Genomic DNA, 25,460 nt, shown 5'->3' with positions numbered 1-25,460 from the left:
GTTTGCCTGAGGAAGGAGAAAATCTCCGAAAGCTTGTGAATTTAAAATAAAATTGCTGGACTATAACTTGGTGTTGTAAAATTGTTTACAACTTTCAAAAAGGAATTGGATAAATACTTGAAGGGGAAAAATTGCAGAGCTACAGGGAAAGAGCAGGGGAATGGGACTAATTGGACAGTCAAAGAGCTGGCACAGGCACAATGGGCCGAATGGCCTCCATCTGTGCTGTATCATTCTGTGTTGCAAGGCTCTCTCAAATAGCAATGTTACTCAACTCCAAGGAAAACCTAGTCACACAGTCAAAGCTCTGAGGCAATATCCATCCTCTCTAAAGATTAGGAATGGGGGCCACCCCTTAATTTTCCTATCCATATAAATGGGGGGAAAGATTCATGGTTGCTGAGTGCAAAACCCTGCCCCATATGCCTTACACTTAGGCTTGTAACACTGGCAAGGCAGTGTTTATAAACCATCCCTGAGGGCATTAAAAGTCAACCACATAGTGTGGGACTAGAGTCAGGTGTAGTTGAGACCGGGTAAGGACGGCAGGCTCCCTTCCCTGAAGGATATCAGTGAATCAGTTGGGTTTTTACAATCCAGCAGCTTCATGGTCTTTTTATCTGGTGGCAGCCCACAAATTCATTTGAATTTTATTGAATGCTATTTTATTAATTTGGTGGGATTTGAACTCATGACCTCTGTTTTGCTAGCACAGTACCATTAACCAGTAGGCTATCAGACTCTGGATTTCACTTCTTTTTCTTATGTAAATAGTCCTCCACAAACATCGATCTACCTCTGCACTGTGTGGATGTAGCCCATCGAACCACTGACTGTCAATAAGTTACTCATTGGAGAACACATCAGATGCTCACTGTCACTTAACAAGGTGGTAGATGGAAAATAGCTTAATGTGAAGATACAAGGCTGGACTCCTCAAATTCATTTATATTTTATAAACATGGTTCACATACAAAGGGGAATAGAGACAAGATACTGAACACCACAATGGGTGAGGACTGGAAACAGTCTATAAGGGTTAATACACCCCTTTCAGACTGCTGCTTTTAGCTTTTTAATTTCTTGGGACGGGAGGTAATTTTCACCGTCACCATTTGGGAGGTGAAGTAACAGATCGGATCAGTCGGCCATTACAGAAACTGCCTGGTTTTCATTCAAAGAAAGAAAGACTTACATTTATATAGTGCCTTTCACGACCTCAGGACATCCCAAAGTGCTTTACAGCCAATGAAGTACTTTTTGAAGTGTAGTCACTGTTGTAATGTGGGAAACGCAGCAGCCAATTTGCACACAGCAAGATCCCACAAACAGCAAGGTGATAAATGATCAGATAATCTGTTTTAGTGATGATAAATATTGGCCAAGACACCGGGGAGAACTCCCCAGCTCTTCTTCGAATAGTGCCATGGGATCTTTTACATCCCCCTGAGAGAGAAGACGGGGCCTCAGTTTAATGTTTCACCTGAACGGCGGGACCTCTGACAGTGCAGCACTCCCTCAGTACTGCACTGAACGGCGGGACCTCTGACAGTGCAGCACTCCCTCAGTACTGCACTGAACGGCGGGACCTCTGACAGTGCAGCACTCCCTCAGTACTGCACTGAACGGCGGGACCTCTGACAGTGCAGCACTCCCTCAGTACTGCACTGAACGGCGGGACCTCTGACAGTGCAGCACTCCCTCAGTACTGCACTGGGAGTGTTGGCCTAGATTGTGTGCTTAGAGTTTCTGGAGTGGGACTTGAACCCACAACCTTCTGACTGAGGTGAGAGTGCTACCCACTGAGTCACAGCTGACAGCCCATTAAAAGTCGAGTGGGTTCTATTACAGACGGGTGACCTACACCACCCGTGTACCTCCCAAGCGGTGATGGTGAAAATGAGCCCCTTGGAATGAAACTGTCGAGTGTCTCCCAATCCCAATCCTTGGTGGACTATATCCAGTCCTGAGGTGTATCTTTCAGAATGAGATGTTACCTGAGCAATGGCTCACCGAGCCCAGCACAGCTTCACCAGCACTGAACATTAGTAGGTTCCCCAGACTCGAGGGTGTTTTTCCCCTTTTCAAGTTGAAGCTAGAAGTCAAGCAAACAAAATGTTTGGTCTAAGTGAACACTGAGTTTGTTACTGTAATTGTTTGATTACCTGCCCTACATGTCAAAGTGTATTAGCCTACAGTTACAAGCAGAAATTATGCATCAGACTGACCAATGCTGTATATATTAACAATTAAACCATGCCACCACTATGAAAGGGAACACTTCAAACCTCATTTATGATCATCAACTCAGTCTTGTTCTCACACTTGGAGTTTTTCATGCCCACCATTTTGTACTCAGTGAAGGAGCAGTTCTACTTTAATCCTTTAAATTATTTAAGCTATACACAACTCACAGAAATGTCTATATTTGTCAGTGTCATCCTGTGTCTTTAATGTTAGTGATGCCCATGTCAGACAAAAGATTGGAAAGCGGAGCGAAGTGACAGTCAATCAAGTACAAGCATGGCTCTGGTCAATGCTGGGTTATTAATTGGATTTACTTTACTCTGGGACAGTGTGTTTGCTGATTATTGTGTCCTGCAAACAATTCCTACAAATCCAAAAATGGTTTCCACTTTTGGATTTGTGCCCCAGTCCTGAGCAGCTACGCTCATATTGACTGGTTTGTTTTTTATTTCCCTCAGGTTTTAAGTTATTTGTTTTTTGGATACAGTGTGTGTGCGTGTGTGGTGTCTGTGTGAATGTGTGCTGTGTGTGTATGTTGGTGTATGTGCGTGTTAGTTTGTGTGTGTTGATGTGTTTGATGGTATGTGTGTATTGGTGTATGTTAGTGTGTTGGTGTGTCTGTGTTGGTGTGTGTTAATGTGTGTTGTGGTGCGTGTGTGTTTGTTTGTGTGTGTTGGTGCGTGTGTGTGTGTTGGTGCGTGTGTGTGTGTTGGTGCGTGTGTGTGTGTTGGTGCGTGTGTGTGTGTGTTGGTGCGTGTGTGTGTGTGTTGGTGCGTGTGTGTGTGTTGGTGCGTGTGTGTGTTGGTGCGTGTGTGTGTTGGTGCGTGTGTGTGTTGGTGCGTGTGTGTGTTGGTGCGCGTGTGTGTGTTGGTGCGCGTGTGTGTGTTGGTGCGCGTGTGTGTGTTGGTGCGCGTGTGTGTGTTGGTGCGCGTGTGTGTGTTGGTGCGCGTGTGTGTGTTGGTGCGCGTGTGTGTGTTGGTGCGCGTGTGTGTGTTGGTGCGCGTGTGTGTGTTGGTGCGCGTGTGTGTGTTGGTGCGCGTGTGTGTGTTGGTGCGCGTGTGTGTGTTGGTGCGCGTGTGTGTGTTGGTGCGCGTGTGTGTGTTGGTGCGCGTGTGTGTGTTGGTGCGCGTGTGTGTGTTGGTGCGCGTGTGTGTGTTGGTGCGCGTGTGTGTGTTGGTGCGCGTGTGTGTGTTGGTGCGCGTGTGTGTGTTGGTGCGCGTGTGTGTGTTGGTGCGCGTGTGTGTGTTGGTGCGCGTGTGTGTGTTGGTGCGCGTGTGTGTGTTGGTGCGCGTGTGTGTGTTGGTGCGCGTGTGTGTGTTGGTGCGCGTGTGTGTGCGTTGGTGCGCGTGTGTGTGCGTTGGTGCGCGTGTGTGTGCGTTGGTGCGCGTGTGTGTGCGTTGGTGCGCGTGTGTGTGCGTTGGTGCGCGTGTGTGTGCGTTGGTGCGCGTGTGTGTGCGTTGGTGCGCGTGTGTGTGCGTTGGTGCGCGTGTGTGTGCGTTGGTGCGCGTGTGTGTGCGTTGGTGCGCGTGTGTGTGCGTTGGTGCGCGTGTGTGTGCGTTGGTGCGCGTGTGTGTGCGTTGGTGCGCGTGTGTGTGCGTTGGTGCGCGTGTGTGTGCGTTGGTGCGCGTGTGTGTGCGGTGGTGCGTGTGTGTGTGCGGTGGTGGTGCGTGTGTGGTGGTGCGTGTGTGTGTGTGTGGTGGTGCGTGTGTGTGGTGGTGCGTGTGTGTGGTGGTGCGTGTGTGTGGTGGTGCGTGTGTGTGGTGGTGCGTGTGTGTGGTGGTGCGTGTGTGTGTGGTGGTGCGTGTGTGTGTGGTGGTGCGTGTGTGTGTGGTGGTGCGTGTGTGTGTGGTGGTGCGTGTGTGTGTGTGTGTGGTGGTGCGTGTGTGTGTGTGGTGGTGCGTGTGTGTGTGTGTGGTGGTGCGTGTGTGTGTGTGTGGTGGTGCGTGTGTGTGTGTGTGTGGTGGTGCGTGTGTGTGTGTGGTGGTGCGTGTGTGTGTGTGTGGTGGTGCGTGTGTGTGTGTGTGGTGGTGCGTGTGTGTGTGTGTGTGTGGTGGTGCGTGTGTGTGTGTGTGTGGTGGTGCGTGTGTGTGTGTGTGTGTGGTGGTGCGTGTGTGTGTGTGTGGTGGTGCGTGTGTGTGTGTGTGGTGGTGTGTGTGTGTGTGGTGGTGTGTGTGTGTGGTGGTGCGTGTGTGTGGTGGTGCGTGTGTGTGGTGGTGCGTGTGTGTGGTGGTGCGTGTGTGTGTGTGTGTGTGGTGGTGCGTGTGTGTGTGTGTGGTGGTGCGTGTGTGTGTGTGTGGTGGTGTGTGTGTGTGTGGTGGTGTGTGTGTGTGGTGGTGCGTGTGTGTGGTGGTGCGTGTGTGTGGTGGTGTGTGTGTGTGGTGGTGCGTGTGTGTGGTGGTGCGTGTGTGTGGTGGTGCGTGTGTGTGGTGGTGTGTGTGTGTGGTGGTGCGTGTGTGTGTGTGTGGTGGTGCGTGTGTGTGTGTGTGTGGTGGTGCGTGTGTGTGTGTGTGGTGGTGCGTGTGTGTGTGTGTGGTGGTGCGTGTGTGTGTGTGTGGTGGTGCGTGTGTGTGTGTGGTGGTGCGTGTGTCTGGTGGTGGTGCGTGCGGTGGTGCGTGTGTCTGGTGGTGGTGCGTGCGTGCGGTGGTGCGTGCGTGTGTGTGTGTGGTGGTGCGTGTGTGTGGTGGTGCGTGTGTGTGGTGGTGCGTGTGTGTGGTGGTGCGTGTGTGTGGTGGTGCGTGTGTGTGGTGGTGTGTGTGTGTGGTGGTGCGTGTGTGTGTGTGTGGTGGTGCGTGTGTGTGTGTGTGTGGTGGTGCGTGTGTGTGTGTGTGTGGTGGTGCGTGTGTCTGGTGGTGGTGCGTGCGGTGGTGCGTGTGTCTGGTGGTGGTGCGTGCGGTGGTGCGTGTGTCTGGTGGTGGTGCGTGCGTGCGGTGGTGCGTGCGTGTGTGTGTGTGGTGGCGTGTGTGTGTGTGTGGTGGCGTGTGTGGTGGTGCGTGTGTGTGTGGTGGTGCGTGTGTGTGTGTGGTGGTGCGTGTGTGGTGGTGCGTGTGTGTGTGGTGGTGCGTGTGTCTGGTGGTGGTGCGTGCGGTGGTGCGTGTGTCTGGTGGTGCGTGTGTGCGGTGGTGCGTGCGTGTGTGTGTGTGGTGGCGTGTGTGTGTGTGTGGTGGCGCGTGTGTGTGTGTGGTGGCGCGTGTGTGTGTGTGGTGGCGCGTGTGTTGGTGTGTGGTGGTGCGTGTGTTGGTGTGTGTGTGTGTGGTGGTGCGTGTGTGTGTGTGTGGTGGTGCGTGCGTGTGTGTGGTGGTGCGTGTGTGTGGTGGTGCGCGTGTGTGTGGTGGTGCGCGTGTGTGTGGTGGTGCGCGTGTGTGTGGTGGTGCGCGTGTGTGTGGTGGTGTGTGTGTGGTGGTGCGTGTGTGTGTGTGTGTGGTGGTGCGTGTGTGTGGTGGTGCGTGTGTGTGTGTGTGGTGGTGCGTGTGTGTGTGTGTGTGGTGGTGCGTGTGTGTGTGTGGTGGTGCGTGTGTGTGTGTGGTGGTGCGTGTGTGTGTGTGGTGGTGCGTGTGTGTGTGTGGTGGTGCGTGTGTGTGTGTGGTGGTGCGTGTGTGTGTGTGGTGGTGCGTGTGTGTGTGTGGTGGTGCGTGTGTGTGTGTGTGGTGGTGCGTGTGTGTGTGTGTGGTGGTGCGTGTGTGTGTGTGTGGTGGTGCGTGTGTGTGTGTGTGGTGGTGCGTGTGTGTGTGTGTGGTGGTGCGTGTGTGTGTGTGTGGTGGTGCGTGTGTGTGTGTGGTGGTGCGTGTGTGTGTGTGGTGGTGCGTGTGGTGCGTGTGGTGGTGCGTGTGGTGGTGCGTGTGGTGGTGCGTGTGGTGGTGCGTGTGGTGGTGCGTGTGTTGGTGCGTGTGTTGGTGCGTGTGGTGGTGCGTGTGTGCGTGTGGTGGTGCGTGTGTGTGTGTGGTGGTGCGTGTGTGGTGGTGCGTGTGTGTGTGTGTCTGGTGGTGCGTGGGTGCGTGTGTGTGGTGGTGCGTGTGTGTGTGTGTGGTGGTGCGTGTGTGTGTGTGGTGGTGCGTGTGTGGTGGTGCGTGTGTGTGTGTGTCTGGTGGTGTGTGGGTGCGTGTGTGTGGTGGTGCGTGTGTGTGGTGGTGCGTGTGTGTGTGTGTGTGGTGGTGCGTGTGTGTGTGTGTGTGGTGGTGCGTGTGTGTGTGTGTGGTGGTGCGTGTGTTGGTGCGTGTGTTGGTGCGTGTGGTGGTGCGTGTGTGTGTGTGGTGGTGCGTGTGTGTGTGTGGTGGTGCGTGTGTGTGTGTGTGGTGGTGCGTGTGTGTGTGTGTGGTGGTGCGTGTGTGTGTGTGGTGGTGCGTGTGCGTGTGTGGTGGTGCGTGTGTGGTGGTGCGTGTGTGGTGGTGCGTGTGTGTGTGTGTCTGGTGGTGCGTGGGTGTGTGTGTGTGGTGGTGCGTGTGTGTGTGTGGTGGTGCGTGTGTGTGTGTGGTGGTGCGTGTGTGTGTGTGGTGGTGCGTGTGTGTGTGTGGTGGTGCGTGTGTGTGTGTGGTGGTGCGTGTGTGTGTGTGGTGGTGCGTGTGTGGTGGTGCGTGTGTGTGTGTGTCTGGTGGTGCGTGTGTGTGGTGGTGCGTGCGTGTGTGTGGTGGTGCGTGCGTGTGTGTGTGGTGGTGCGTGCGTGTGTGTGTGTGGTGCGTGTGTGTGTGTGGTGGTGCGTGTGTGTGTGTGGTGGTGCGTGTGTGTGTGTGGTGGTGCGTGTGTGTGTGTGTGTGGTGGTGCGTGTGTGTGGTGGTGCGTGTGTGTGGTGGTGCGTGTGTGTGTGTGTGTGGTGGTGCGTGTGTGTGTGTGTGTGGTGGTGCGTGTGTGTGTGTGTTGGTGCGTGTGTTGGTGCATGTGTTGGTGCGTGTGGTGGTGTGTGTGTGTGTGTGGTGGTGCGTGTGTGTGTGTGTGGTGGTGCGTGTGTGTGTGTGTGGTGGTGCGTGTGTGTGTGTGGTGGTGCGTGTGTGTGTGTGTGGTGGTGCGTGTGTGTGTGTGTGGTGGTGCGTGTGTGTGTGTGGTGGTGCGTGTGTGTGTGTGGTGGTGCGTGTGTGGTGGTGCGTGTGTGTGTGTGTCTGGTGGTGCGTGGGTGCGTGTGTGTGGTGGTGCTTGTGTGTGTGTGGTGGTGCGTGTGTGTGTGTGGTGGTGCGTGTGTGGTGGTGCGTGTGTGTCTGGTGGTGCGTGGGTGCGTGTGTGTGGTGCGTGCGTGTGTGTGGTGGTGCGTGTGTGTGTGTGTGGTGGTGCGTGTGTGTGTGTGTGGTGGTGCGTGTGTGTGTGTGTGTGGTGGTGCGTGTGTGTGTGTGTGGTGGTGCGTGCGTGTGTGTGTGTGTGGTGGTGCGTGTGGTGGTGCGTGTGGTGGTGCGTGTGGTGGTGCGTGTGGTGGTGCGTGTGGTGGTGCGTGTGGTGGTGCGTGTGGTGGTGCGTGTGGTGGTGCGTGTGGTGGTGCGTGTGTTGGTGCGTGTGTTGGTGCGTGTGTTGGTGCGTGTGTTGGTGCGTGTGTTGGTGCGTGTGTTGGTGCGTGTGTTGGTGCGTGTGTTGGTGCGTGTGTTGGTGCGTGTGTTGGTGCGTGTGTTGGTGCGTGTGTTGGTGCGTGTGTTGGTGCGTGTGTTGGTGCGTGTGTTGGTGCGTGTGTTGGTGCGTGTGTTGGTGCGTGTGTTGGTGCGTGTGTTGGTGCGTGTGTTGGTGCGTGTGTTGGTGCGTGTGTTGGTGCGTGTGTTGGTGCGTGTGTTGGTGCGTGTGTTGGTGCGTGTGTTGGTGCGTGTGTTGGTGCGTGTGTTGGTGCGTGTGTTGGTGCGTGTGTTGGTGCGTGTGTTGGTGCGTGTGTTGGTGCGTGTGTTGGTGCGTGTGTTGGTGCGTGTGTTGGTGCGTGTGTTGGTGCGTGTGTTGGTGCGTGTGTTGGTGCGTGTGTTGGTGCGTGTGTTGGTGCGTGTGTTGGTGCGTGTGTTGGTGCGTGTGGTGGTGCGTGTGTTGGTGCGTGTGGTGGTGCGTGTGGTGGTGCGTGTGGTGGTGCGTGTGGTGGTGCGTGTGGTGGTGCGTGTGGTGGTGCGTGTGGTGGTGCGTGTGGTGGTGCGTGTGTTGGTGCGTGGTGGTGCGTGTGTTGGTGCGTGTCTGGTGGTGCGTGTGTGTGTGTGGTGGTGCGTGTGTGTGTGTGTGTGTGGTGGTGCGTGCGTGTGGTGGTGCGTGCGTGTGGTGGTGCGTGCGTGCGTGCGTGTGGTGGTGGCGTGTGTGCGTGTGTGTGCGTGTGGTGGTGCGTGTGGTGGTGCGTGTGTTGGTGCGTGTGTGTGCGTGTGGTGGTGCGTGTGTTGGTGCGTGTGGTGGTGCGTGTGTGTGTGGTGGTGCGTGCGTGTGGTGGTGCGTGCGTGTGGTGGTGCGTGCGTGTGTGTGGTGGTGCGTGTGTGTGTGTGTGGTGGTGCGTGTGTGTGTGTGGTGGTGCGTGTGTGTCGTGGTGCGTGTGTGTGTGTGTGGTGGTGCGTGTGTGTGGTGGTGCGTGCGTGTGGTGGTGCGTGCGTGTGTGTGTGTGTGTGGTGGTGCGTGTGTGTGTGTGTGTGGTGGTGCGTGTGTGTGTGTGTGTGGTGGTGCGTGTGTGTGTGTGTGTGGTGGTGCGTGTGTGTGGGTGTGTGGTGGTGCGTGTGTGTGGTGGTGCGTGTGTGTGGTGGTGCGTGTGTGTGGTGGTGCGTGTGTGTGGTGGTGCGTGTGTGTGGTGGTGCGTGTGTGTGGTGGTGCGTGTGTGTGGTGGTGGTGCGTGTGTGTGGTGGTGGTGCGTGTGCGTGTGTGTGGTGGTGCGTGTGTGTGTGTGTTGGTGCGTGTGGTGGTGCGTGTGGTGGTGCGTGTGGTGGTGCGTGTGGTGGTGCGTGTGTTGGTGCGTGTGTGTGTGTGGTGGTGCGTGTGTTGGTGCGTGTGTGTGGTGGTGCATGTGGTGGTGCGTGTGTGTGGTGGTGCGTGTGTGTGGTGGTGCGTGTGTGTGGTGGTGCGTGTGTGTGGGTGTGGTGGTGCGTGTGTGTGTGTGTGGTGGTGCGTGTGTGTGTGGTGGTGCGTGTGTGTGTGTGGTGGTGCGTGTGTGTGTGTGGTGGTGCGTGTGTGTGTGTGGTGGTGCGTGTGTGTGTGTGGTGGTGCGTGTGTGTGTGTGTGGTGGTGCGTGTGTGTGTGTGGTGGTGCGTGTGTGTGTGTGGTGGTGCGTGTGTGTGTGTGGTGGTGCGTGTGTGTGTGGTGGTGCGTGTGTGTGTGTGTGTGTGGTGGTGCGTGTGGTGGTGCGTGTGTGTGCGTGTGGTGGTGCGTGTGGTGGTGCGTGTGGTGGTGCGTGTGGTGGTGCGTGTGGTGGTGCGTGTGGTGGTGCGTGTGGTGGTGCGTGTGGTGGTGCGTGTGGTGGTGCGTGTGGTGGTGCGTGTGGTGGTGCGTGTGGTGGTGCGTGTGGTGGTGCGTGTGGTGGTGCGTGTGGTGGTGCGTGTGGTGGTGCGTGTGGTGGTGCGTGTGTTGGTGCGTGTGTTGGTGCGTGTGTTGGTGCGTGTGTTGGTGCGTGTGTTGGTGCGTGTGTTGGTGCGTGTGTTGGTGCGTGTGTTGGTGCGTGTGTTGGTGCGTGTGTTGGTGCGTGTGTTGGTGCGTGTGTTGGTGCGTGTGTTGGTGCGTGTGTTGGTGCGTGTGTTGGTGCGTGTGTTGGTGCGTGTGTTGGTGCGTGTGGTGGTGCGTGTGTTGGTGCGTGTGTTGGTGCGTGTGTTGGTGCGTGTGTTGGTGCGTGTGGTGGTGCGTGTGGTGGTGCGTGTGGTGGTGCGTGTGGTGGTGCGTGTGGTGGTGCGTGTGGTGGTGCGTGTGGTGGTGCGTGTGTGTGTGTGTGGGTGGTGCGTGTGTGTGTGTGTCTGGTGGTGCGTGGGTGCGTGTGTGTGGTGGTGCGTGCGTGCGGTGGTGCGTGCGTGCGGTGGTGCGTGCGTGCGTGCGGTGGTGCGTGCGTGCGGTGGTGCGTGCGTGCGTGTGGTGGTGCGTGCGTGCGTGTGTGGTGGTGCGTGCGTGCGTGTGGTGGTGCGTGTGGTGGTGCGTGTGTTGGTGCGTGTGTGTGTGTGGTGGTGCGTGTGTGTGGTGGTGCGTGTGTGTGGTGGTGCGTGTGTGTGGTGGTGCGTGTGTGTGGTGGTGCGTGTGTGTGGTGGTGCGTGTGTGTGGTGGTGCGTGTGTGTGGTGGTGTGTGTGGTGGTGCGTGTGTGTGTGTGTGGTGGTGCGTGTGTGTGTGTGTGGTGGTGCGTGTGTGTGTGTGTGGTGGTGCGTGTGTGTGTGTGTGGTGGTGCGTGTGTGTGTGTGTGGTGGTGCGTGTGTGTGTGTGTGGTGGTGCGTGTGTGTGTGTGTGTGCGTGTGTGTGTGTGTGTGGTGGTGTGTGTGTGTGGTGGTGCGTGTGTGTGTGGTGGTGCGTGTGTGTGCGTGTGGTGGTGCGTGTGGTGGTGCGTGTGGTGGTGCGTGTGTGTGCGTGTGGTGGTGCGTGTGGTGGTGCGTGTGGTGGTGCGTGTGTGTGTGGTGGTGCGTGTGTGTGGTGGTGCGTGTGTGTGTGTGTGGTGGTGCGTGTGTGTGTGTGTGGTGGTGCGTGTGTGTGTGTGGTGGTGCGTGTGTGTGTGTGGTGGTGCGTGTGTGTGTGTGTTGGTGCGTGTGTTGGTGCGTGTGGTGGTGCGTGTGGTGGTGCGTGTGTTGGTGCGTGTGGTGGTGCGTGTGTTGGTGCGTGTGGTGGTGCGTGTGGTGGTGCGTGTGGTGGTGCGTGTGTTGGTGCGTGTGTGTGTGTGTGGTGGTGCGTGTGTGTGTGGTGGTGCGTGTGTGTGTGTGGTGGTGCGTGTGTGTGTGTGTGGTGGTGCGTGTGTGTGTGTGGTGGTGCGTGTGTGTGTGTGGTGGTGCGTGTGTGTGTGTGGTGGTGCGTGTGTGGTGGTGCGTGTGTGTGTGTGTCTGGTGGTGCGTGGGTGCGTGTGTGTGGTGGTGTGGTGGTGCGTGTGTGTGGTGGTGCGTGCGTGTGTGTGTGGTGCGTGCGTGTGTGTGTGGTGGTGCGTGTGTGTGTGGTGGTGCGTGTGTGTGGTGGTGCGTGCGTGTGTGTGGTGGTGCGTGTGTGTGTGGTGGTGCGTGTGTGTGTGGTGGTGCGTGTGTGTGTGGTGGTGCGTGTGTGTGTCGTGGTGCGTGTGTGTGTGTGTGGTGGTGCGTGTGTGTGTGTGTGGTGGTGCGTGTGTGTGGTGGTGGTGCGTGCGGTGGTGCGTGCGTGTGGTGGTGCGTGCGTGTGTGTGTGTGGTGGCGTGTGTGTGTGTGTGTGTGGTGGTGCGTGTGTGCGTGTGTTGGTGCGTGTGTTGGTGCGTGTGGTGGTGCGTGTGGTGGTGCGTGTGGTGGTGCGTGTGTTGGTGCGTGTGTGTGTGTGGTGGTGCGTGTGTGTGGTGGTGCGTGTGTGTGGTGGTGCGTGTGTGTGGTGGTGTGTGTGGTGGTGTGTGTGTGGTGGTGTGTGTGTGTGGTGGTGCGTGTGTGTGGTGGTGCGTGTGTGTGGTGGTGCGTGTGTGTGGTGGTGCGTGTGTGTGGTGGTGCGTGTGTGTGGTGGTGCGTGTGTGTGGTGGTGCGTGTGTGTGGTGGTGCGTGTGTGTGGTGTGTGTGTGTGGTGGTGCGTGCGTGCGTGTGTGTGGTGGTGCGTGTGTGTGTGTGGTGGTGCGTGTGTGTGTGTGTGGTGGTGCGTGTGTGTGTGTGGTGGTGCGTGTGTGTGTGTGTGGTGGTGCGTGTGTGTGTGTGTGGTGGTGCGTGTGTGTGTGTGTGGTGGTGCGTGTGTGTGTGTGTGGTGGTGCCTGTGTGTGTGGTGGTGCGTGTGTGTGCGTGTGGTGGTGCGTGTGGTGGTGCGTGTGTGTGTGTGTGGTGGTGTGTGTGTGTGTGTGGTGGTGCGTGTGTGTGTGGTGGTGCGTGTGGTGGTGCGTGTGGTGGTGCGTGTGTGTGCGTGTGGTGGTGCGTGTGTTGGTGCGTGTGTGTGTGGTGGTGCGTGTGTGTGGTGGTGCGTGTGTGTGTGTGTGGTGGTGCATGTGTGTGTGTGTGTGGTGGTGCGTGTGTGTGTGTGTGGTGGTGCGTGTGTGTGTGTGTGGTGGTGCGTGTGTGTGTGTGTGGTGGTGCGTGTGTGTGTGTGGTGGTGCGTGTGTGTGTGTGGTGGTGCGTGTGGTGGTGCGTGTGTTGGTGCGTGTGTTGGTGCGTGTGTTGGTGCGTGTGTTGGTGCGTGTGGTGGTGCGTGTGTTGGTGCGTGTGGTGGTGCGTGTGGTGGTGCGTGTGGTGGTGCGTGTGGTGGTGCGTGTGGTGGTGCGTGTGGTGGTGCGTGTGGTGGTGCGTGTGGTGGTGCGTGTGTTGGTGCGTGTGTGTGTGTGTGGTGGTGCGTGTGTGTGTGTGGTGGTGCGTGTGTGTGTGTGGTGGTGCGTGTGTGTGTGTGGTGGTGCGTGTGTGGTGGTGCGTGTGTGTGTGTGTCTGGTGGTGCGTGGGTGCGTGTGTGTGGTGGTGTGGTGGTGCGTGTGTGTGGTGGTGCGTGCGTGTGTGTGGTGGTGCGTGCGTGTGTGTGTGGTGGTGCGTGTGTGTGTGTGGTGGTGCGTGTGTGTGTGTGGTGGTGCGTGTGTGTGTGTGGTGGTGCGTGTGGTGGTGCGTGTGGTGGTGCGTGTGGTGGTGCGTGTGTTGGTGCGTGTGTTGGTGCGTGTGTTGGTGCGTGTGGTGGTGCGTGTGTTGGTGCGTGTGGTGGTGCGTGTGGTGGTGCGTGTGGTGGTGCGTGTGGTGGTGCGTGTGGTGGTGCGTGTGGTGGTGCGTGTGGTGGTGCGTGTGTTGGTGCGTGTGTGTGTGTGTGGTGGTGCGTGTGTGTGTGTGGTGGTGCGTGTGTGTGTGTGGTGGTGCGTGTGTGTGTGTGGTGGTGCGTGTGTGGTGGTGCGTGTGTGTGTGTGTCTGGTGGTGCGTGGGTGCGTGTGTGTGGTGGTGTGGTGGTGCGTGTGTGTGGTGGTGCGTGCGTGTGTGTGGTGGTGCGTGCGTGTGTGTGTGGTGGTGCGTGCGTGTGTGTGTGGTGGTGCGTGTGTGTGTGTGTGGTGGTGCGTGTGTGTGGTGGTGCGTGCGTGTGTGTGTGGTGGTGCGTGTGTGTGTGTGTGGTGGTGCGTGTGTTGGTGCGTGTGTTGGTGCGTGTGGTGCGTGTGGTGCGTGTGTGTGGTGGTGCGTGTGTGTGGTGGTGCGTGTGTGTGTGTGTGGTGGTGCGTGTGTGTGTGTGTGGTGGTGCGTGTGTGTGTGTGGTGGTGCGTGTGTGTGTGTGTGTGGTGGTGCGTGTGTGTGTGTGTGGTGGTGCGTGTGGTGGTGCGTGTGTTGGTGCGTGTGTTGGTGCGTGTGTGTGTGTGGTGGTGCGTGTGTGTGTGTGTGGTGGTGCGTGTGGTGGTGCGTGTGTGTGCGTGTGGTGGTGCGTGTGTGTGCGTGTGTTGGTGCGTGTGGTGGTGCGTGTGTTGGTGCGTGTGTTGGTGCGTGTGTTGGTGCGTGTGTGTGTGTGGTGGTGCGTGTGTGTGTGGTGGTGCGTGTGTGTGTGGTGGTGTGTGTGTGTGGTGGTGCGTGTGTGTGTGTGTGGTGGTGCGTGTGTGTGTGTGTGGTGGTGCGTGTGTGTGTGTGTGGTGGTGCGTGTGTGTGTGTGGTGGTGCGTGTGTGTGTGTGGTGGTGCGTGTGTGTGTGTGGTGGTGCGTGTGGTGGTGCGTGTGTTGGTGCGTGTGTGTGTGTGTGGTGGTGCGTGTGTGTGTGGTGGTGCGTGTGTGTGTGGTGGTGCGTGTGTGTGTGGTGGTGCATGTGTGTGTGTGTGGTGGTGTGTGTGGTGGTGCGTGTGTGTGTGTGTGGTGGTGCGTGTGTGTGTGTGGTGGTGCGTGTGTGGTGGTGCGTGTGTGTGTGTGTCTGGTGGTGCGTGGGTGCGTGTGTGTGGTGGTGCGTGTGTGTGTGGTGGTGCGTGCGTGTGTGTGTGGTGGTGCGTGCGTGTGTGTGGTGGTGCGTGCGTGTGTGTGTGGTGGTGCGTGTGTGTGTGTGGTGGTGCGTGTGGTGGTGCGTGTGGTGGTGCGTGTGGTGGTGCGTGTGGTGGTGCGTGTGGTGGTGCGTGTGGTGGTGCGTGTGGTGGTGCGTGTGTTGGTGCGTGTGTGTGTGTGTGGTGGTGCGTGTGTGTGTGTGGTGGTGCGTGTGTGTGTGTGGTGGTGCGTGTGTGTGTGTGGTGGTGCGTGTGTGTGTGTGGTGGTGCGTGTGTGTGTGTGGTGGTGCGTGTGTGGTGGTGCGTGTGTGTGTGTGTCTGGTGGTGCGTGGGTGCGTGTGTGTGGTGGTGTGGTGGTGCGTGTGTGTGGTGGTGCGTGCGTGTGTGTGGTGGTGCGTGCGTGTGTGTGTGGTGGTGCGTGCGTGTGTGTGTGGTGGTGCGTGTGTGTGTGTGGTGGTGCGTGTGTGTGGTGGTGCGTGCGTGTGTGTGTGGTGGTGCGTGTGTGTGTGTGTGGTGGTGCGTGTGTTGGTGCGTGTGGTGCGTGTGGTGGTGCGTGTGGTGGTGCGTGTGTGTGGTGGTGCGTGTGTGTGTGTGTGGTGGTGCGTGTGTGTGTGTGTGGTGGTGCGTGTGTGTGTGTGGTGGTGCGTGTGTGTGTGTGTGGTGGTGCGTGTGTGTGTGTGTGTGGTGGTGCGTGTGTGTGTGTGTGGTGGTGCGTGTGGTGGTGCGTGTGTTGGTGCGTGTGTTGGTGCGTGTGTGTGTGTGGTGGTGCGTGTGTGTGTGTGTGGTGGTGCGTGTGGTGGTGCGTGTGTGTGCGTGTGGTGGTGCGTGTGTGTGTGGTGGTGCGTGTGTGTGTGGTGGTGCGTGTGTGTGTGGTGGTGCGTGTGTGTGGTGGTGCGTGTGTGTGTGTGTGGTGGTGCGTGTGTGTGTGTGTGGTGGTGCGTGTGTGTGTGTGGTGGTGCGTGTGTGTGTGTGGTGGTGCGTGTGTGTGTGTGGTGGTGCGTGTGTGTGTGTGGTGGTGCGTGTGGTGGTGCGTGTGGTGGTGCGTGTGTTGGTGCGTGTGTGTGTGTGTGGTGGTGCGTGTGTGTGTGGTGGTGCGTGTGTGTGTGGTGGTGCATGTGTGTGTGTGGTGGTGTGTGTGTGTGGTGGTGCGTGTGTGTGTGTGTGGTGGTGCGTGTGTGTGTGTGTGGTGGTGCGTGTGTGGTGGTGCGTGTGTGTGTGTGTCTGGTGGTGCGTGGGTGCGTGTGTGTGGTGGTGCGTGCGTGTGTGTGTGGTGGTGCGTGCGTGTGTGTGGTGGTGCGTGCGTGTGTGTGTGGTGGTGCGTGTGTGTGGTGGTGCGTGTGGTGGTGCGTGTGGTGGTGCGTGCGTGTGTGTGGTGGTGCGTGCGTGTGTGTGTGGTGGTGCGTGTGTGTGTGTGGTGGTGCGTGTGGTGGTGCGTGTGGTGGTGCGTGTGGTGGTGCGTGTGGTGGTGCGTGTGTTGGTGCGTGTGTTGGTGCGTGTGGTGGTGCGTGTGGTGGTGCGTGTGTGTGTGGTGGTGCGTGTGTGTGTGTGTCTGGTGGTGCGTGGGTGCGTGTGTGTGTGGTGGTGCGTGCGTGCGTGTGTGTGGTGGTGCGTGCGTGTGTGTGGTGGTGCGTGCGTGTGTGTGGTGGTGCGTGCGTGTGTGTGGTGGTGCGTGCGTGTGTGTGCGTGCGTGCGTGTGTGTGCGTGCGTGCGTGTGTGTGGTGGTGGTGCGTGTGTGTGGTGGTGGTGCGTGTGTGTGGTGGTGGTGCGTGTGTGCGTGTGGTGCGTGCGTGTGGTGCGTGCGTGTGGTGCGTGCGTGTGGTGCGTGCGTGTGGTGGTGCGTGTGGTGGTGCGTGCGTGTGTGGTGGTGCGTGCGTGTGTGGTGGTGCGTGCGTGTGTGGTGGTGCGTGTGTGGTTGTGCGTGTGTGTGTGGTGCGTGTGCGTGTGGTGGTGCGTGTGCGTGTGTGTGTGGTGGTGCGTGCGTGTGTGTGTGTGGTGGTGCGTGTGTGTGTGGTGGTGCGTGTGTGTGGTGGTGCGTGTGCGTGTGTGTGTGGTGGTGCGTGTGCGTGTGTGCGTGTGTGTGTGCGTGTGCGTGTGCGTGTGTGTGTGCGTGTGCGCGTGTGTGTGTGTGGTGCGCGTGTGTGTGTTGGTGCGCGTGTGTGTGTTGGCGTGTAGTTATTTTCATGTGGCTGTATTTTCATACTTAAACACTTAAGGAGATATTTTAACTCCTCAGCTCCCAAACTTTCCAGATTAGAGTCCCCAAATTCCGCAGACAACCTGGTGCTTCCTGGGCAGCCTTCAGGGGCTGGGGCTTCAGATGGTGATCAAGCAAAAGGCTTCCCTGAAAAGATACAGAACCAGGAAGGGCGGAAAGTGAAACCTTGTGAGAAAAAGGAAGAATCTTCAGTAAGTTGAACGTTTGAGTGTTTTTCTTCATATCTGATGGTAGTTCGTGCCAATATTCCAACTTGCTGCGGCCTTTAGGAGCTACATTTAACAACTGGACTTGCATATTCCTAGGAGCAGTAAATTTTGGGTCACATGGTGCTAGGTCCATGTTAAGTCTCAGGCCCCATCTCCCTCTAACTGAACCCAACCACTGGTGCCTGATGTGTTACAGAAGATTTTCTTCAGCCAGGGTTCCTGCTCCTGATCGGGGAAGTATGTCTGGATATTGGGCTCATCTGTGATGTTTCACATGAATAATCTGCCAACCTTCATGCTCTTTGTGAAGAATGGGCCCTCCATGAGGAATCAGAGGGCTACTGTCGAACTGTCGAACTGTAGCGCTCTGTGAGCTCTGCCTTTGGAAAAGGAAGAATGGGGGGAGGGGATTGTAGGAGAACCTTCCTTCCTTTCCTTCCTTTCCTCCTTCCCTTCTTTTTCTTTCTTTCTTTCTCCCTCTCTCTCAAAAGTACGATGGGCCTGAAGTCTAATGTTTTCCAGTGTACAGTGTGGTGCTGTGCTACAGGTCCCAGTTCCACTTTGTGCTGTTGTTGTAGTAATGATGAACGGGGCAGATTGAAAGATGCTGTGGGCCCACAGTGTGGCAGAGAGATCTGACTGTGCTGTGAGTTCTCTGAGGCAGCTTGGCAGCAGGGTATCGGCAGGTCTGACAGGTGTAGGAGCCAACTATGGTGTAACCGGTGCTTTTGGGATAAATAAATAGTAACCGAGTGTGAGGATCGTCAAATTGACATTAATTTGTTTAACAATAGTTTATGGTAATGACATGTCTTCAAATTCCTTATACAAGTTTTTTTTAAACTTCAGTACGCTGGTATCGAGGCAACTGATGATGTCAACGCTGAGGTAGTCTCTTTCTCTTTTTGTCCGCTTTATGCTTGCTGTCTATCAGTCTGCTGCATACTGTAAACATCGTTCAATATATGATTCAGTGTAACTAACTGCTTGGCTGCTGGTTTGCGATGGCTTTGAGGAGTGGGATGAGCTGGTCTTTAACCAGTAAGTGTCTGTGCCACTAATATCACTCCTTTTACTAAACCACTTCCAATGTCAATTGTTCTGGGTTTTGTTCACTTATTCTCGGGATGTGGGCGTCGCTGGCGAGGCCGGCATTTATTGCCCATCCCTAATTGCCCCTTGAGAAGGTGGTGGTGAGCCGCCTTCTTGAACCGCTGCAGTCCGTGTGGTGAAGGTTCTCCCACAGTGCTGTTAGGAAGGGAGTTCCAGGATTTTGACCCAGCGACGATGAAGGAACGGCGATATATTTCCAAGTCAGGATGGTGTGTGACTTGGAGGGGAACGTGCAGGTGGTGTTGTTCCCATGTACCTGCTGCTCTTGTCCTTCTAGGTGGTAGAGGTCGCGGGTTTGGGAGGTGCTGTCGAAGAAGCCTTGGCGAGTTGCTGCAGTGCATCCTGTGGATGGTACACACTGCAGCCACAGTGCGCCGGTGGTGAAGGGAGTGAATGTTTAAGGTGGTGATCCAAGAAATGCTTTTCGAGTGTTGTTGCAGCTGCTCACATGCAGACAAGGAGAGTATTCCATCCCATTGTTCTGGTTTCTAGTGTGCCAATCTAACCAGTAATATAAGGGGGAGCTGTGTCTGGGCCAGGGTCTCTATCCCGAGCCTAACAATTGTGCACTGCGATTATTCACACATGTGGTTAAGTCGCAGATGCAATTTTGCCAGTCTGCCAACCTTCCCCAAAAGCACATTGCTGCGTGGGGAGAATTTTGATCAGTCCTGTAACTAGATCCCACGATGGCAGGCCCAGCCTACCTGCCACCAGCCCATGCTGTTTAGATTTGCTTCTGTGGGTTTCCATCAGAGGCTGGGAGTGAAACTCTCACCCAAGAGAGCTTTAGTGCCTCCAACAGCAAGACTGTTACGGTCGATTTTTAATAATATCGACTGAGGGAAGCAGTAAAATCTGGACAACAGTTTTGGAAAAGCAGTAACTCCAGATTATCCATGTGAAAACAAGTCTTTGTAACTGAAACTATGACACTCCTTCACACAAAACATCAGGACATGAAGGCAGGTTAATTATAAGCACTTTATAATTCAGGTATGATTTTTTATATATTTTGACCAGTCATGGATATATTTCCCCGAAACAGCTGCATTCCCATTTCCAACTCCACAGGCACTATTCAGAGACACTGTCCCCCATCCAACTCCCCACTCGTTCACAGAGAGACACTGTCCCCCATCCAACTCCCCACCCTCTCACACACACACTGTACCCCATCCAACTCCCCACCCTCTCACACACACTGTACCCCATCCAACTCCCCACCCTCACACACACACACTGTACCCCATCCAACTCCCCACCCTCTCACACAGACACTGTACCCCATCCAACTCCCCACCCTCACACACACACACTGTACCCCATCCAACTCCCCACCCTCTCACACACACTGTACCCCATCCAACTCCCCACCCTCTCACACACACTGTACCCCATCCAACTCCCCACCCTCTCACACACACACACTGTACCCCATCCAACTCCCCACCCTCTCACACACACACACACTGTACCCCATCCAACTCCCCACCCTCTCACACACACACACTGTACCCCATCCCACTCCCCACCCTCTCACACACACACACTGTACCCCATCCCACTCCCCACCCTCTCACACACACACACTGTACCCCATCCAACTCCCCACCCTCACACACACACACTGTACCCCATCCCACTCCCCACCCTCTCACACACACACACTGTACCCCATCCCACTCCCCACCCTCTCACACACACACACTGTACCCCATCCCACTCCCCACCCTCTCACACACACACACACTGTACCCCATCCCACTCCCCACCCTCTCACACACACACACTGTACCCCATCCCACTCCCCACCCTCTCACACACACACACACTGTACCCCATCCCACTCCCCACCCTCTCACACACACTGTACCCCATCCCACTCCCCACCCTCACACACACACACTGTACCCCATCCCACTCCCCACCCTCTCACACACACACACACTGTACCCCATCCCACTCCCCACCCTCTCACACACACTGTACCCCATCCCACTCCCCACCCTCTCACACACACACACTGTACCCCATCCCACTCCCCACCCTCTCACACACACTGTACCCCATCCAACTCCCCACCCTCTCACACACACTGTACCCCATCCAACTCCCCACCCTCTCACACACACTGTACCCCATCCAACTCCCCACCCTCTCACACACACACACACTGTACCCCATCCAACTCCCCACCCTCTCACACACACACACTGTACCCCATCCAACTCCCCACCCTCTCACACACACACACACTGTACCCCATCCCACTCCCCACCCTCTCACACACACACACTGTACCCCATCCCACTCCCCACCCTCTCACACACACACACACTGTACCCCATCCAACTCCCCACCCTCTCACACACACACACTGTACCCCATCCCACTCCCCACCCTCTCACACACACACACTGTACCCCATCCAACTCCCCACCCTCTCACACACACACACTGTACCCCATCCAACTCCCCACCCTCTCACACACACTGTACCCCATCCAACTCCCCACCCTCTCACACACACACTGTACCCCATCCAACTCCCCACCCTCACACACACACACTGTACCCCATCCAACTCCCCACCCTCACACACACACACTGTACCCCATCCAACTCCCCACCCTCTCACACACACTGTACCCCATCCCACTCCCCACCCTCTCACACACACACACTGTACCCCATCCAACTCCCCACCCTCTCACACACACACACTGTACCCCATCCAACTCCCCACCCTCACACACACACACACACTGTACCCCATCCAACTCCCCACCCTCTCACACACACACTGTACCCCATCCCACTCCCCACCCTCTCACACAGACACTGTACCCCATCCAACTCCCCACTCGTTCACAGAGGGTTTGTCTAGTCATTGGGAGTGTTGTCTGTTCATTGACGGGCGATTCATGTTCTAGTCAGGCTGTCTGTTTATTGTGGTCGGTGAGGTCGGGGGGGTGGAAATTACCAACTCTATATTGTGCTCTCCTGACTCTTTGCTCCTTGTCTCTAGGTGCTTGAATCCACCAGAGTGACTCGGCGTAAGAGTAACATGGCTCTCCGCTGGGAGGCTGGACTGTACACCAACCATCAGGACGAGTGAAGCTAGACTGCTGCCTGGAAGTTAAATAATTGTAGATATATCTATAGTGAAATTCTGAAAAGCACTGCCTGATGAATAGAAATGAAGTTCTCTCTTGCACTCTGGACTGATTTGACTCTGAGTATATACAGCTCCATCGTTTACTCGGCTGGGACCTGCGAGCTCCAAGCTCCGAGCTTCAAACTCCGAGTTCTGAGTTACAAGCTCCAAACTCCGAGCTCGGAGCTCTGAGCTCCAAGCTGGAGTCCAGTACCATGGCCATCGTTTGCTTACAGCAGTGCCTTACTTGGAGGATGACTCTTGTTGGTATGAATGACACTGTAGGTGTCTATCTGGCGGTGGCCGTCTCTCCTCACCAGTTCCCTTTACACTGCCAGACCTCACGGCAGTCTTCCTTTTCTTTGAAAGAATATATTCCCAGATTTTAAGAGATCTATATTGATAAATTTACTTGAAGAACAGCACGAGGTTAAAAAACCTGGATTCAGTGATGAGAAATATGAATAAAAATCTTTGCATATTGTTCTCATAATATCAATTAACCCTTTGCAGAGAAGCCGATTCATGCTTGTGTGCCATTATTTAAAAATAAATAAATCAGCATCTGGAACCAGGAGCGTTCACTGGACGGAGCCTGTCTGTGTTCAGTCTTGTGTGTGAGGAGTGTGGGGTGAGCAGTGAGAATTGCCGTCAACAAATCACCAACGCACAAAATCGCTTGAAGCCTGAAAACCTACGGGGCCATTTGTCAGGTCGTTGCGTCTCTGACCAGTCATAATGCGCGCGGTCAACTCATTAATCCTGAGGCAGTGCGTGTAAAACAGGAGTACTGCGGGGGAGGGGAAGGGGAAAGATCAGTCCATCAGCCTTTAAAGGGATGCAGCAGCTGAGAAGGGAAGCAGGTAAGTACTCACGCCACTAATGGCGAGGAGGGATTGTCGGCTTGTGCAAATCGATGTCTTGAACCATAGAACCATAGAAAAGATACAGCACAGAAGGGGGCCATTCGGCCCATCGTGTCCGTGCTCGCTCGAAGAACAGCCAGGTGCCCATTCTAATCCCACCTTCCAGCACCCAGTCCGTAGCCCTGCAGCTTACAGCACTTCAGGTGCAGGTCCAGGTACTTTTTAAAAGAGTTGAGGGTCCCTGTCTCTACCACCAATTCAGGCAGCAAATTCCATACACCCACCACCCTCTGGGTAAAAAAGTTTTTCCTCATGTCCCCTCTAATCCTTCCACCAATCAGCTTAAATCTATGTCCTCGAGTTCTTGAACTCTCCGCTAGGGGAAACAGGTACTTCCTGTCTACTCTATCTGGGCCCCTCATAATTTTGTACACCTCAATCAAGTCTCCCCTCAGCCTCCTCTGCTCCAAGGAAAACAACCCCAGCCTATCCAATCTCTCCTCGTAACTGCAATTTTCAAGCCCTGGCAACATTCTTGTAAATTTTCTCTGCATTCTCTCCAGAGCAATTACGTCCTTCCTGTAATGTGGTGACCAGAACTGCGCACAATACTCCAGCTGTGGCCTTACCAGCATTTTATACAGTTCCATCATTACATCCCTGCTTTTGTATTCTATACCTCGGCTAATAACGGAGAGCATTCCGTATGCCTTCTTCACAACCTTATCTACCTGTACTGCCACCTTCAGGGACCTGTGCAAATGCACTCCAAGGTCTCTCACTTCCTCTACCCCTCTCAATATATTCCCGTTTACTGCGTATTCCCTTTCACTGTTTGCCCTCCCTAAGTGCATTACCTCACACTTCTCCAGGTTGAACTCCATTTGCCACTTTTCCGCCCACTCCACCAACCCATTGATATCTTCTTGGAGTCTACAGCTATCCTCTTCACTATCAACTACACGGCCAATTTTTGTGTCGTCTGCAAATTTTCCAATCATGCCCCCAACATTCAAGTCCAAATCATTAATATATACCACAAACAGCAAGGGACCCAACACTGAGCCCTGTAGCACACCACTGGAAACGGATTTCCATTCGCAAAAACATCCATCGACTTTTACCTTTGTTTCCTGTTACTGAGCCAATTTTGGATCCAATTCGCCACATTTCCCTGTATCCCATGGGCTTTTACCTTTCTGACCAGTCTGCTATGTGGGACCTTGTCAAATGCCTTACTAAAATCCATGTAGACAACATCCACTGCACTACCCTCATCAATCCTCCTCGTCACTTCCTCAAAGAATTCAATCAGATTTGTAAGGCATGACTTTCCCTGAACAAATCCACGCTGACTATCCCTGATTAAACCATGCCTTTCCAAGTGATAGTTTATCCTATCTCTCAGTATTGATTCTAATAGTTTGCCCACCACCGAGGTAAGACTGACCGGCCTATAATTGTTCAGCCTTTCCCTTGTACCCTTTTTAAACAATGGTACTATGTTTGCAGTCTTCCAATCCTCCGGTACCTCCCCTGTATCTAGTGAGGATTGGAAATGATCCTCAGAGCATCCGCTATTTCCTCCCTGGATTCCATCAACAGCCTAGGAAACAATCCATCCGGCCCTGGTGACTTATCAACTTTCAAGGATTCCAGTCCCTCTAGTACTTCCTCTCTCGTTATGTTTACCTTATCCAATATTTCACACCTCTCCTCTTTAACTACTATGTCCGGATCATCCCTTTCCCTTGTGAATACGGAGACAAAATATTCATTTAAAACCCTACCCACATCCTCTGCTTCTACACACAAGTTACCCTTATCATCCCTGATAGGTCCCACCTTTTCCTCAGCTATCCTCTTGTTCTTAATGTACTGATAAAACATCTTTGGGTTTTCTTTAATCTTACTAGCTAATATTTTTTCATGCCCTCTCTTTGCTTTCCTTATTTCCTTTTTTACATCATCCCTGTACTTTCTATACTCGTGATGTGGAGATGCCGGTGATCGACTGGGGTTGACAATTGTAAACAATTTTACAACACCAAGTTATAGTCCAACGACTTTTATTTGAAATCTACAAGCTTTCGGAGGCTTCCTCCTTCCTCATTTACCTGAGGAAGGAGGAAGCCTCCGAAAGCTTGTAGATTTCAAATAAAAATCGTTGGACTATAACTTGGTGTTGTAAAATTGTTTACAATTTCTATACTCCTCTTGGCTTTCTGCAGTATTTAGTTTTCTGTGACAGTCATAAGCTTTCTTTTTCTGCTTTATCTTGCCCCGTATACTTTTAGACAACCAGGGGGCTCTAAATTTGGCAGTGCCACCCTTTTTCTTTGAGGGGACGTGTCTGCATTGTACCCGTAGAATTTCACTTTTCAGTGCCTCCCACTGATTTCTCCTCAAGTAGATGTGTCCAGTCCATTTCTGCCAAATCACCTCTTAGTTCTGTAAAATTTGCCTTCCCCCAATTTAAATGTTTACTCCTGATTTAACTCTGTCCTTTTCCATAATAATGCTAAAACTAACTGAATTGTGGTCACTATCCCCAATATGGTCACCCACTGTCACTTCACCCACTTGCCCATCTTCATTTCCCAGGACTAAATCTAGAATTGCATCCCCTCTTGTTGGGCTTGTCACGTACTGGCTAAAAAAGTTCTCCTGGAGACCGATCAAGAATTTTGTACCCTCTGTGCCCCTCACACTGTTTGAATCCCAGTTGATGTTAGGTTGGTTGAAGTCCCCTACTATTATTGCCCTCTTATTTTTGCACTCAGAAATTTGCCTACATATTTGTTCTTCAATCTCCCTGTTGCTATTCGGGGGTCTATAATACACTCCTAGTAGTGTGACTGCCCCTTTTTTATTTCTTAGCTCAACCCATATGGCCTCGATTGATGATCCATTTAGCATATCATCCCTTCTCACAACTGTAATTGATTCTTTAACCAATAATGCTACCCCCCTCCTTTTTTATTACCCACTCTATCCTGCCTGAAAACTCTATATCCAGGGATATTGAGCTGACAATTATCCCCCTCTTTAAGCCAGGTTTCCGTTATAGTAATGATATCATGCTGCCATGTGTCTATCTGTGCCCTTAACTCATCAGCTTTGTTTGTAATACTCCTTGCATTGAAGTATATCCCCTTTAACCCCTTGCCAGAGAATTTCTCTGATTTTGTAAGAATAGACAGAATCCCCACCATTACAGTGCCTGCCTCTACTGATCTGCTCAACACCTTTTTAGATATTATTGTTTCTGTCTGGTTAACTCTCCAATTTCAAATATTTTGAATCGCCTTTGTCACCAGCGTACCTGCCACCAGTTGTTTCAAAATGGGGTCTGCCGTAGATCGCCTCTGGGGTTCAGTGGCGTCAGTCGCTCCCCTAAGCAGTCTGAGCGCCTTTTATCTGTGAACCTTGGCTCAGTGGGCAGCACTCTCACCTCTGAGTCAGGTAGATTGTGAGTTTGAGTCCCAATCCAGAGACTTGAGCCCCATAACCTAGGCTGACACTTCAGGGCAGTACTGAGGGAGTGCTGCACTGTCAGAGGTGCCGTCTTTCAGATGAGACGTTAAACTGAGGCCCCATTTGCCCTCTCAGGTGGATGTAAAAGATCCCACTGCACTATTCAAAGAAGAGCTGGGGAGTTCTCCCCAGTGTCCTGGTCAACATTTATCCCTCAACCAACATC

The 25,460-nt window shown here is 54.7% G+C and overlaps 1 protein-coding gene across 3 annotated transcripts in view; it reads left to right on the top strand.

Moving 5' to 3' along the window:
* LOC137299336 (A-kinase anchor protein 2-like) overlaps window positions 1-21,480 on the top strand; it is a 113,621-nt gene extending 92,141 nt beyond the window's left edge. The window contains exons 3-5 of one of the 3 annotated variants that reach the window (XM_067967997.1): window positions 16,428-16,600; window positions 17,468-17,506; window positions 20,763-21,480. In XM_067967997.1, the coding sequence (XP_067824098.1) occupies window positions 16,428-16,600; window positions 17,468-17,506; window positions 20,763-20,852 (302 nt within the window). In that variant the 3' untranslated portion in view covers window positions 20,853-21,480. The remainder of the gene's footprint in view (window positions 1-16,427; window positions 16,601-17,467; window positions 17,507-20,762) is intronic. The other 2 variants (XM_067967998.1, XM_067967999.1) reach the window with 2 other exon arrangements.
* The last annotated feature ends 3,980 nt before the right edge of the window (window positions 21,481-25,460 follow it).

This window comes from Heptranchias perlo, chromosome 29 (assembly GCF_035084215.1).
Source record: "Heptranchias perlo isolate sHepPer1 chromosome 29, sHepPer1.hap1, whole genome shotgun sequence".
Lineage (NCBI taxonomy): Eukaryota > Metazoa > Chordata > Chondrichthyes > Hexanchiformes > Hexanchidae > Heptranchias > Heptranchias perlo.
Note: the sequence above shows the minus strand (reverse complement) of the source record. Positions and strands in the feature narration are given on the sequence as shown.